We start from the raw sequence: 12,057 nt of genomic DNA, 5'->3' as shown, positions 1-12,057 counted from the left end.
ATCAGCAGCAGGCCTGTGCCCCTGCGTCCCTGCAAGGTGGTAGCAGGTACCTCTGAGAGGGCCGCTTCTGCCCAGAGCAGGGTTCCCAGGGGTGTGGAGGAGGGGCCTGAGGAGGGCCGGCGTCTAGGCAGAGGGGAGTTGCTGCTTCCTAGGCAGGTGCTCCTGGTCAGTGTGGCCAGAGTTCAACGTCCCCGGGCAGGGAAGGCAGGAGCCAGGGCTATGGGTGGGCTGGGCTCAAGGCCTCCTTACAGTTTGGCTCTAAGCCTGGGGTAGCACTGGAGGCCAGCAGGGAGGGCCTAAAAGCCTTGCTGGGGCTACCCCAGAGAGCAGGGCTGCAGAGCTGGACTCCATCCCTGGGCACCCCTGGCACAGCAGGCCTTGGGCGCACAGCAGGCCGGGCTGGGCGGGGGACGGGGGCCTGGAGCGCTGAAGGCCGCATCACTGCCTCGCCTCAGCCCATCCACTGCTGTTGCAGGTCGGGCCTGAGAACAGCCCGGGCAGTGCCTGTGTGGTCCCACAGGACGGGGTCGGGCACAGAGCTGTCGCCTCTCACCCCGGGGTCTCTGCCACTGGCTTCTGGGGACTCTGGGGGGAGCCTGCCCAGGATCCAGGCCCACAGAACCCAGTCCAGAGGAACCCCGGGCTCTTGGCTCACTTGGGAGGAGACCACGTGAGAGCAACCGACAAGAAAGAGATGACATCTCCAAGGCGGAAAACCCATCTTTTATTTATTTAATCCAAACCATCGTGTGAATTATTCATTCACGTTGATGTAAGCCACTGAACTACAGGGATAAAGGGGGGTCAGAACGCTGGCTTGATCTGCCCCAAGCTGAACGGACTCCATCGAGGCAGCCTTGTCTGGAGGATGGACCCCTCCCTACCTGGACAGGAGACTGGGGTCAGGGCCCCCTCACCTCCGAGGGGCTGTGTGGCATGGAGGACGGACCCTTCCCCTCCAGGGCCCTGGGTTTGGCTGTCAGAGGGCGAGAGAGTGGCCCCAGGAGTGAGTGCAGCGGCCCCTGCTGCTCCCAGCCGCATGGGTGGTGGTCTCGCCTCTGAGAGGGGGCCCCACACACCGCCTTCCTCACCCTGGGACCTCATGCCAACCTGCCATGGGTGGGCAACGCAGCCCGGAGCCCCAGAACTTCAGACGTCTGTGAGCGGCACAGGCGGCTTTGAGGTCTATCGGAAAGCAGGGCTGTTTCCTCCTCCAAAGTCAGGCTGCATTTATTATCAAAATCTAATTCTTCCCCTTTGGACGCCTGAGATCTATCAAAGGCAGCACGGGCCATGTTAGGGTGAAATATGGCCTCTGAAACGCGGTCTCTGCGCTCTTCCTTCCGCATGTGGCAATTCCTGCTACCAACAGCCCCGTCTCCGGGAGGATCAGCCGAGGGATGCAGGGAAGAGTATTGGGGTCAGAACTGCCAATTAACCTTCAGATTTCACAGCCTCATTGCTCGATTCATCAAGGGCCCCAGGCCTCGTCCTACTGGAGGGGCTGGCCTGTGGAATAACAGTGTCCCCCAGGGCTGTCTTTGCCAGCGACGGAGGGAGGAGGCCAGGTCGGGGCGAGGGCCGAATCAGTGCCAATGCTGCCATCCCACAGGTGGACGGGTGCCAGGGCCCCTCTGCTGACAGGCCTGTGGTAGTACAGGTGCCATCTCCTCTCAGCCCCTGACATCCGGATGCCGCTAACATGGGCCCTGCACTGCTGCTCCTTCCAGAACCCATGGCAGGCAGCGCCCTTGCTCTTACAGCCAAGCAGCGAATCTCCAATCTCCGTGAGCCTGGGTGTCCTTGTGTGTGGATTGGGGATCGGATCGTGTTCATAGCTGTCATAGCCAGGCAGTGAGTGAGCTTGCACTCGGAACGTGCTGCTCGACTGAGCTCATGCCATCAGGGGTGCCCAGCGGCCCTGCGCTCTCGGTGGTGGCCTCCAGTGCGTGATCTGGCCTAACGCCTCTGAAGGCTGCTGCCTGCCTGTGTCCGTGTTGCAGGCAGAAGTCCTGGGAGATGGGGTGAAGGGGTAGGTTCGAGGTCACAGGTCGGGGAGGCAGAGCCGAGCTGGAACCGCGGCCCCTCCCGCGTTCTCCATCTTCCTCTGCAGACTTGAGGGCTTCTCGTTTGCACCTGGCTCCCCTGTCCCTGCTCACCTCCAGGAAGCAACCCGGACTGCATCATCCACCTTAAACTGGCCCATCAGAGCCTCTTCGGGCCGCTGTGCACAAACTCCCCAGCAGCCCCTCTCTCACTCGCTGTGACCTGGCCAGCAGGCACTCACACTGCACCTTCCCTCGCACTCCCCCAGAGTGGACTGTGGGGGACTCCACACCCTTCCTGGGGCCTTCAGACCCATCTCTAACTCAGGACCAGCCTTCCCCCGGCACTGCCTGGGGTAGGAACCCTTGTTCTTTCAAACCATGTGGCCGTGGTTGACTTTAACGTCCTCTTTCTCAGCCTAGCCAGGGAGCTGACCATCCCGCGCCTGGATGTGGGTGCCTACACCAGTCCTGTGATTCAGTCCCTCGTCATAGTGGAGGGAGGTTGGCAGCTGGCCCAGCTCCCGTGGCCTGCAGGAGAGGGTCCAGCGGGCTCCCGTCCCCGCCTCGAGCAGTCCCAGGGCCCTGGAGGGCTCCCCATCGCCAGCTCCAGACAGCACTGCTGGGAAGCACCCGGCCTAGGGGACGGCTCTGTGTGCGTCTAAGTGGAGCCAGTCCTGATAATTAACGGGGGGATAAATCGAGGTTTAATTACTTGGAAGGCCTCTCGGGTGAGAGATTCATGATAATCGCTGTTATCCTCCTGATGGCTCTGCTCAGCGGTTCCTCCCCAAGCAGCCGTAAACCCTGGCGGGCGGGGCGCGGGGCTGTACCCTGAATGGTCACTTAGAGCCATGTCAGGGCAGTGGGCCTGGGGGTGCCGCCTGTCATCTCACGATGGCCTGGCCTCAGAGGTGGCTGGCAGGTAAAGCCCTGGGGCAGTAGGACCCGGAACGTCCAGGTGGCCTCCTGCCTGCCTCCCTGTTTCTCGGTGCTGGCTCCTGTGGGGCAGGTGTCCAACCTCAGAAAGGACCCAGGCGGCAGCCTGGGAACGGATGGTCAGGATCACTGGGCGGCGTGGCGGCCCAGGCCTTCACTTTGGGACCCACATCCTCAGCACCAGCTCCTCACAGGGTTCTCGCCTAAATCGCTGGAGCGTTGGGGCAGGTGAACCCCGAGTCATGCCTGATCCTGTGGCTTCCTGGCAGTGACCCCCGGGTCATGCCTGATCCTGTGGCTTCCTGGCAGTGACCCCCGAGTCATGCCTGATCCTGTGACTTCCTGGCAGTGACCCCCGAGTCATGCCTGATCCTGTGGCTTCCTGGCAGTGACTGGGGTGGCTCCAGGTGTTGTCACTCTGCCGGCCGAGGGCTGGTCCCTGTGGGGGGGCCCGGGCTGCTCGTAGTCTGGCTCTTATAGTTACCGTTCTTAATGCAGTAACTTTATTATCACCACCACCAGAGGGTCAGCCTTTATCAGCTCACCCCTCACTCCTGTTTCCTCACGCGTGCCGATGGAGGCTGGCTGGTGTGACACGGGGACCTGCTGTGTCCCTGGGCAGCCGTCACTCCCGTCTGTACTCAGCCTCCTCCCTGCCCTGGCCGCTCCCAGGTCCCCACCCCTCCGGCCTAGTGCTGCACTCACTGTCTCCTTCTGTCCCTCCCGCAGAGCTGAAGAAGCAGGTGGAGAGCGCCGAGCTGAAGAACCAGCGGCTCAAGGAGGTTTTCCAGACCAAGATCCAGGAGTTCCGCAAGGCCTGCTACACACTCACCGGGTACCAGATCGACATCACCACAGAGAACCAGTACCGGCTGACCTCACTGTACGCCGAGCACCCGGGCGATTGCCTCGTCTTCAAGGTGGGTCCTGTGTGTGACGGCTCTCTGGCTGTCTCCCTCTCTGTCTCCTCCCACAGGGAGATCCAACCGTAGCTCTCGGCAAAGGAGCAGCCTCACATCCAAAGGGGACGGTGTGGAGGGCTGGGCGGGAAGGAGGTGCACTGGCCCGTCCTCATCACCACCTGGGGCTTCTCAGCCTTGGGCCAACCTTATGTGGCTTTGCAGCCCTGGACCCCCTGGGTGCGGAAGGCCCTGGGCTGCCCCTGACTTTCTCGGACTCTGTGTGTCGCGACTCGGGCTTCGTTCCATGAGGGCTGCAGCCGCAGCCGTGTGTCAGTGTGTCCAGAGGCAGCAGTGCCTGGGGAGGACTGAAGTCCATGTGGGGCCGGGGCAGGGGGCGCCTTCCAAGCCGCCAGGCTGCGCAGTGGGACAGTGGCCAGAGGCCAGCGCAGGACAAGGTAGACAGACTAGAAGAGGAAAGGAGAGCCGGCCGCATCTCCACACTCGAGTCCTGCGAGCCAGCAGGCGCTGTTCTGGTTTGCTGGTGAAGCTGGACTGGGTCCGCCGTTGTGGACATGAAGAGTCCTCGGGCGAGCAGGGTCTGGTAGCAGAAATCGGGGTGTTACATGTTGACCCTCAGGGTGGAGGTGGCCCCACGCGGACCTCCAGCAGCTGGAAACCCAGGGCGACAGGGCTTGTTCATCACTGCCCCCGTGAGCTAACCTCCCGTTCGTGAAGATGGTAGTGTCGGCCTGGTGTGGCATTGTGGCCCCGGCATGACCTCGTGGCCCCGTCTTAGCATGTGGCTGCTTCAGGAAGGGTGGAGAGGGCGGTGGCTGTGGGAGATCAGGACAGGCAGAGACGGGCCCCACCTGGGACTGCTGTGGTCTGGAACGGGCATCTAAACAGCCTGCAGCCTCTGCGCGTCTTTATAGAACCGAGAACCGACTTTCATTTGTATAAAAGCTGTACCCAGTGCGGCCTACGCATATCCGTCAGCATCTCACAGCAGTGAGCTGTGCCTTAGCCTGGTTCTTCCTGCTCCTTCTGCACAACCTGCTCGTCTTCACAGCCTGCGCCGCACTGGGGCACAACCCGCCTGTCTTCACAGCCTGCGCTGCACGGGGGCACAACCCGCCCGTCTTCACAGCCTGCGCTGCACAGGGGCACTGCGCCGGGCTTGCTCTGCATTCCTTCTGGATTTCCTGCTTCTCAGATCACATTCATCCATTTCTATACTCTTGAAACTCTCAAACCTTTGAATAATAAAAACACACGAAGTCTTTAAATAAGCTATCAGAAATGTACTTCTTTGCTTTTGTATAATTCTGTATACTTTGAACAATTCACAGAGGTGTTTAATGCATTATAGAAATTCCATGGGTTTTGAAAATGATTCGGTATTAATAAAGGTGTATCACGAACAGTTATTACTTGACATATCACTCGTTACATCAACATTTACAAATTAAGAAACAGCGTTTTCCCCGGATCCCTGCGTGTGCTGTAGTTGAAGCGATGATCTTAGGAAGACTAACTCCAGCAGAACCTTGGGGCACCCTCCACAGCGTTTTCTGTTTAGAGTGTCGAAAATCCAAAAGAGGGAAGCAAGCCACTCGTCATCCTCCCGCGAAAGGCAGCCGCTGTCCTGCTTTGCCCTGTTTCCTTTCGGTGTTTTATACGTAGGCATGTGCGTAGGCATGTTTGTTTACACGTGGGAACTCGAGAGCCTGGGGTTCCATTGTGTGTGCTCCTGTGTCACTTTTAAAAAACACCATCAGCAAGTAGCTTCTTGACCACTGTAAGGCCTGCATGGGCTTCTGAGGTGCAGCCCTGCCCGAAGTCCTCAGGTTTGCTGGACACCAGGTCCATCCCCGTCATACCCTCGAGCACAGGCCCTGCCGCTCTCCCTGCTCGAGCTAGCATCTCAGCTCCCTCGGCCCTCGTCCCCCTGCCCAGGATCCTGGCCATGGCAGGATGTTGAGAGCAGAAGGCTTGGGCCGGCCTCAGCTTGCCAGTGGCCGGGCCTTCAGCCCCCGCGGCCTGGGCAGGAACCCGTGCCCTCCTCCCCACCTTGGAGCCCTCTCAGCCCTCAGGCTCCTGAGGTCAGGGAGAGGCAGGAAGGGGGCCCCAGGAGGAGGAGGCCGGCAGACAGAGAGCCCAGGAGCTGGCCAGCTCCCCAGCCCTGCTTGCCCCAGACCTGAAGGACACAGAGCGTACGGGAGGCCTGGCTTGCCCCGAGGAGCCGCGGTTCCTGCAGGGATGTGGCCTGGGCCCCGCAGCTCTTGCCAGGCGTCCCGCCCGCCTTCCTAGACCCTTGTGATCTGGAGCCTTGGCGCCCCCACAGGCCGCCCCCTCACTGCCCATCCTCCAGCCCTTGCTGGCCCTTCTTTCCAGTGGCAGGCCTGGTCTGACCTGACCTTCTGGACCATGGCCTGTCCTGGCCCAAGGCCTGTGTGAATGTGACTTTGTGGCCCTGAGGGCTGGGTGTGCTGGGTCAGAAGCCATGGAGCTGAGGCAGCCACCTCTGGAAGGACAGACGGTCCACTGGCCCAATGCTCCACCAGCAAGGCCTGGTGCCCACAGAGGCCCGGCTCCCCACCCTCCCGGCCGCCCACCATGCCTGCTCTGGGCGGTGTCCCGGGGGCTCGCTCGGGTGGACAGTGTCAGGGAACGAGGTTGCTTTTAGCTTATGCACTTTCCCCATGTGTAACATGCACTGTGTTTTCGTGCTTGAAGCTCACAGGATCAGGGAGATTAAGTAAAGTATGGAAGGGCTTTACAAGTTGGTGTTTGCAGGCAGGGCTAAGAGCTCCGGGGTGGGCTTGGCACAGGGAGCTCTGGGCAACCCAGGCAGGGGGCTGACTCTAGGTGAGCGTGTGGGTTGGTGCCCAAGTGCAGCTGTTGCTGGGGGGTGCCAGCTGGGCCTCTGCCTCATCTGTAAGGCAGGTACAGTTATGTCTGACCCACAGGAGTAAGTGGGTCCATGTTCCTGGCACGCCCATCGTGGTTGCCGAGACCCCACCTTGGTCCATCAGTTTCATTTCTGAGCAGTGAAGTCCCCGCAGGAAGAAGCTGCCAACTTGTGCCTGCATCTGTCCCTGGAACCCCAGCACTAAGGCCCACCTGCTCCATCCTCTTCATCTGGGCCCAGCTCGCTTGTAGACACCTTCTCCAGGAAGCCCCCCTGGGTTCCCCAGACGTGGGACCCTTCCGCTGGCTTCCCTCCTGGGACACCTGCCACCTTGTGTTTTTCCTGACAGGCGACTCTGCCGGAGGTTTTATTCCGTTGGGTTAGTTGTCCTTTGAGGGTCCTCAGGGTGCCTAAGGGTGTCCCTCCACCGTGCCCCTCCTGTGTTTCTTCCCCACTGCTGGGCACCTGGTTCTTAAAGATGCTTTTTGCTCCGTTTCTCTCCCAGGCCTCCTTTCACAGCCTCTTTCCCCCAGCCTCACCCAACCCCCACCCTCTCCTCCTACTCTTCCTCCTCCCTCTCCCACTCCTCCTCCCGCTCCAGACTCTGTCCTGCCCAGCCGACGTGCCCTGCTGACAGCTGCACCCAGCACCCTGCTTGCCCCCTCCCCTCTTTGGAGGGCTCGGGCCTCCCAGACCTTTCTGCACCCCATCTGGTTGACGTGGAGGGATCTCCTGCTGGAAGGATATGGGCCTTTAGAGCATGTTCATAAGGGCTGACACTAGGCATGCAGCCTCACCGCCCCGTTTCAGTCTCCTCACCTGTTGAGTAGAAGTAACTGTGGCTCACTTCAGAGGCTGCAAGAGGCGAGTCTCATAAGTGCCGCCTGGGGAGCTGGGGAGGGGTCATGTTGCACCGGGATCCCTGTTGGCTGGTTCAGCTCCAGCCCACGGTGCACCGTGCTTCTCCCAGAGCTGTGACTAGCTCTGCTGGCCCTGTGTGTCCCAGTCCCTGCAGACCTTCTGGACGGCCTGCAACACTCGAGCTTTCAAAGGCTCCCTGTAAGCCGACTCTTCCCAAGTCCTCCTCCGAGCTGCCCTTCACTGGGTGAGGCCGTTGGCCTCCTGAGAAATCCTCCCCCTTGGGTTCCAAGAGGACAGCGCTAGAGCTGCCGAGTCTTCTGGCAGGAGCTCTGACCAGGAGATCAGCGTCAGTCCTGCCCCATCCACCTGTCATTCCTGCTTCCTTTGTACCCAGGACACCATGCTTGGTGACAGGAGAGGCACTTATACTGTTCGCAGCAGCTCCATGCCCCCAGCTCAGGGCCTGGCTTATGGAGAGGGCGCTCTAGGGCTCTGCCAGACAGACAGAAAAACAGGTTTCAGCGGAGCAAAAGGGAAGAGATAAACAGTGAACAGACAGCAGCCAACCTGTAGGGCCAGGGGTCATGGTGGCACCTCTGCCTGCAGATGGTCACTGACTCCTTGGGGCCATGCGGCGGTGGCCTCGGTCTCCACTGTCCAGAGGAGAGATAAGAGACACTCTGCAGTCACCTTGTCCCGGGCAGCTCCTGACCCTGGTGTGCAGCCTTGGCCAGGCCACTGCGCTCCTGTGACACTCAGTTTTCCATCTGTCATGAGGAATGTGGTCTGGGTGCTCCCTGGGGGCCCTGACCCTGGCCTCCTGGCTTCAGAAAGGCATCCCCAGGGTGCTGAGCATCACTAGGTGTGCCCAGGAGGGTCTTCCCTGAGCTGCCCTCCTGAGATAGGGCCATGGAGGGCAGAGGCCAGTGTGGGAGGGCAGGGAGAGCAGGGAGACAGGCCCCTGCCCCACCCACTCCAGCTGGGGGCTGGCATACGTGGCTCCTGTGCTCCCAAAAGATCTCGCCAAACCCCAGCCTCCTGGCCACGTCATTCATTTATCTGATTTTCCCCCAAATGATTCTTCAGGCAGAAAGGGGGCTGCAGACAGAGTTAGAAATAGCCGAGCCCGTTTCCAGTTGAGCGGGTTCCACAGATGTGTGCTGGGATAATTGAGGGTTTGCTGCACAGTCCCCCGCCGCTCTGCTTCCCATCCCAGCCGGGACTTCCCATCCCAGCCGGGACCAAGCCTCTTGTTGCCGCGTGGGTGGAGGGAGCTGGCTGCCTGGGCTGCCGTTTGGGGGAAAGGCAGGCGTATCTCAGCTCCAGCTCTTCCCAGCGGGAACCTGCTGCCTCTGCTCCTCTCCCTCCTGAGAGGAGATAGAGATTCCAGAGTCCCTAGAGCTTCCTGGGAAGGCCATACCCTGCCTGGGCCTGGAGGGGGGAGGCTCAGCTCCTGGTCTCTCCATTCCAGCTGCACTCCTCCCAGTGGTTCTCACGGAGTTCTCCCCACCTCCCTTTTCCCCTCTTCTCAAGACCCAGGGAAGGAAGCCTCCTGTTATGAGAGGGAGAAAATCAATGGTAAGAAGAAGTGGAGTGACCAGGCTGGGGGCACAGAGCAAATGCAGTTTGGGGCAAAACTATGAACTTCTGGGGTCCGGGAGACACACTGGTTCCAGCAGGCTTCTCGTTCCTCGCTGTCCAGGGCCTTCCCCAGCTCAGAGGCCTGCAGGGTGGGCGTCAGGGCCAGAGGCGTGGACGGCACAGATTCCGGAACTGTGCAAACCCGGCATCACCACTGTGCGTGACTTCACCATTCAGCGCGGTAGGCCTGTGGCGATGTCGACCTACCAGGTTTGTCGTATGGATGAGGGGGAAAGATACGCAGGTCCAGCTTCCCTGATTCGAAAACCTGAAATCGGAAATGTTCCAAAATCCACAGCTTTTTTATTGTGGATCTGTCACTCAAAGGAAACGCTTAATGGAGCGTTTCCGATACCAGATTTTCAGCTTAGGGATGAATATTTGCATGACATACTTATTCAACCAGTAGGCATGTAATACAGATATTCCAACAACCGGAAAAACCAGAAATCCCAGACACTTGAGCCCAAGCCTTTCCCCTAAGGGATACCCAGCACTCACCTGTGTGTATACGTGTAAGTCTAGTACGGTCTCACTTCACCGGACGACAGGGATGCATGCTGTGGAATGTGCTGTTGGGCAGTGTTGTCTTTGCAGGAACTTCCTAGAGTGACTTACACAAGCCTGGGCCGTGCAGCCTCCCGCACCCGTGGGCCACACGGCCTCCTGCACCCCTGGGCCGCATGGTTTAGCTGGCTGCTGCCAAGCTGCGAAAGTGTGCAGTGCATGACTGTGCTGAATGCAGTAGACCACCGTGGCACAGTGCTAAGCATCTGCATGTCTGTGCGTGTTTAAATATGGAAAAGGTGCCATAAACATGATGTGTGAAGGGTGGAATATGGTGCACCTGCATAGGGCGCTTACCGTGAACAGAGCTCGCAGGGCTGGCGGGTGCTCTGGGTGAGCTGGTGAATGAAGGTGAGTGAGTGTGAAGGCCTAGGACATTACTGTGCACAACTGGAGACTTTATAAATGCCGTACAGCTTAGGCTACACTCAATTATTAAAAATATTTTTCTTTTCTTCAATAATAAATGAATGGCTGGGCACAGTGGCCCATGTCTGTAATCCTAGCATTTCGGGAGGCTGAAGTGGGGGGATCACTTGAGCCCAGGAGTTCAAGACCAGCCTTGGCAACATAGCAAGACCCTGTGTCTACAAAATATTTAAAACTTAGCCAGGCGTGGTGGCACCTGCTTATAGTCCCAGCTACTCCAGAGGCTGAGGCGGGAGAATTGCTTGAGCCCCAGGAGTTAGAAGCTGTGGCGAACTATGATCGCGCCACCGCACTGTAGCCTGGGTGACAGAGTGAGATCCCATCTCTAATAATAATAATAATAATAAAGTTTGCTGTAACTTTTTGAGTTTATAAACTTTTTAATTTTATTTATTTATTTGAGATAGAGTCTTGCTCTGTCACCAGGCTGGAGTGCAGTGGCGTGATTTCGGCTCACTGCAACCTCTGCCTCCTGGGTTCAAGCGATCCTCCTGCCTCAGCCTCCCGAGTACCTGGCATTACAGGCATGCGCCACCACACCCAGCTAAATTTTTTTGTACTTTTAGTAGAGACGGGGTTTCACCATGTTGGCCAGGATGGTCTCAATCTCCTGACCCGGTGATCCTCCCGCCTTGGCCTCCCAAAGTGCTGGGATTACAGGTGTGAGCCACCGTGCCCAGCCTATTAAAATTTATTTTGTATGACACTTAGCTTAAAGCACAAGCACATCGTACAGCTATAGAAAAATGTTTTTGTACAGCAGCCTTCCTGGGAAGCAGAAATAACCCCGCGCCCCTCCTCCTTTTGCCGGCCCGGGGTGGCGCTTCTGTGCACCCTTTTTTCCCTCTGCTCATCCTTGCTGCGTCTGCCGGACCTCAGCTGGGGGAGGTTAGGAGGCTGGGTGGGCAAGGAGGTGGCACAGAGCCCGCTGCTGGTGTCTGTCTGATCCCACCGGGGTCCCGCACAGAGCCCGCTGTTGGCGTCTGTCTCTGATCCCGCCGGGGTCCCGCACAGAGCCCGCTGCTGGCGTCTGTCTGATCCCACAGGGGTCCCGCACAGAGCCCGCTGCTGGCGTCTGTCTGACCCGCCCGGCTCCCGCACAGAGCCGGCTGCTGGCGTGTCTGATCCCGCCGGGGTCCCGCATTCTCACTGTTGCATGGACTGCGGAACTCCCAGACAGGAAGGCTGTGCACGTCCCCAAGAAAAATGAGAACGTGGGCATCAGGCAGGGTCCAGACTCCTCTAGGGCAGCAGGTTGGCCCTGGGAAATGATTTCTGGCCTCAGCTCCCCAAGTACAAAGTGGGGCCCGTGAGCACTGCTTCTTAGGTGCTGAGCGATGGTGAGCTGATAAAACAGCACAGGTGGCCTCGGTTTCAGGGCTCCCTCCTTCCTCACGTCTCCCTCCTCCTCTCCGCGACGCACCTGTAGCGGCTGGCACAGCGTTGGGCCTCGGTGGAAACTGGCAGGATGGGCTTGCCTGGTGTCTTTGCCCGTTATGCTGCTCTAAAGGAATATCTGAGGCTGGGTGGTTTCTAGAGAAAAAGGAGTGTATTTGGCTCACAATTCTGGTGGCTGCTAAGTTCAAAAGTGGGCATGTGTGCACCTGGTTAGGGTTTCACGCTGCGTCCACTCATGGCAGGAGAGGAAGAGGAACCGCCCATGTGGGCAGAGATCACATGGCAGGAGGCCAAGGGGGTGGGGTGCCAGGCTCCTTCTAACAACCAGCTCTCATGGGAACAAAGAGACCTCACTAGTTCCCTC

The 12,057-nt window shown here is 59.1% G+C and overlaps 1 protein-coding gene across 10 annotated transcripts in view; it reads left to right on the top strand.

Moving 5' to 3' along the window:
* Positions 1-12,057, top strand: part of MAD1L1 (mitotic arrest deficient 1 like 1) — a 405,930-nt gene that overhangs the window by 319,965 nt on the left and 73,908 nt on the right. For all 10 annotated transcript variants that reach the window (XM_032145960.2, XM_032145959.2, XM_058434334.1 and 7 more), the window contains one exon: positions 3,714-3,904. In XM_032145960.2, the coding sequence (XP_032001851.1) occupies positions 3,714-3,904 (191 nt within the window). The remainder of the gene's footprint in view (positions 1-3,713; positions 3,905-12,057) is intronic.

The sequence above is a fragment of the Hylobates moloch genome, unplaced genomic scaffold (assembly GCF_009828535.3).
Source record: "Hylobates moloch isolate HMO894 unplaced genomic scaffold, HMol_V3 SCAFFOLD_24, whole genome shotgun sequence".
In the NCBI taxonomy this organism is placed as follows: domain Eukaryota; kingdom Metazoa; phylum Chordata; class Mammalia; order Primates; family Hylobatidae; genus Hylobates; species Hylobates moloch.
Note: the sequence above shows the minus strand (reverse complement) of the source record. Positions and strands in the feature narration are given on the sequence as shown.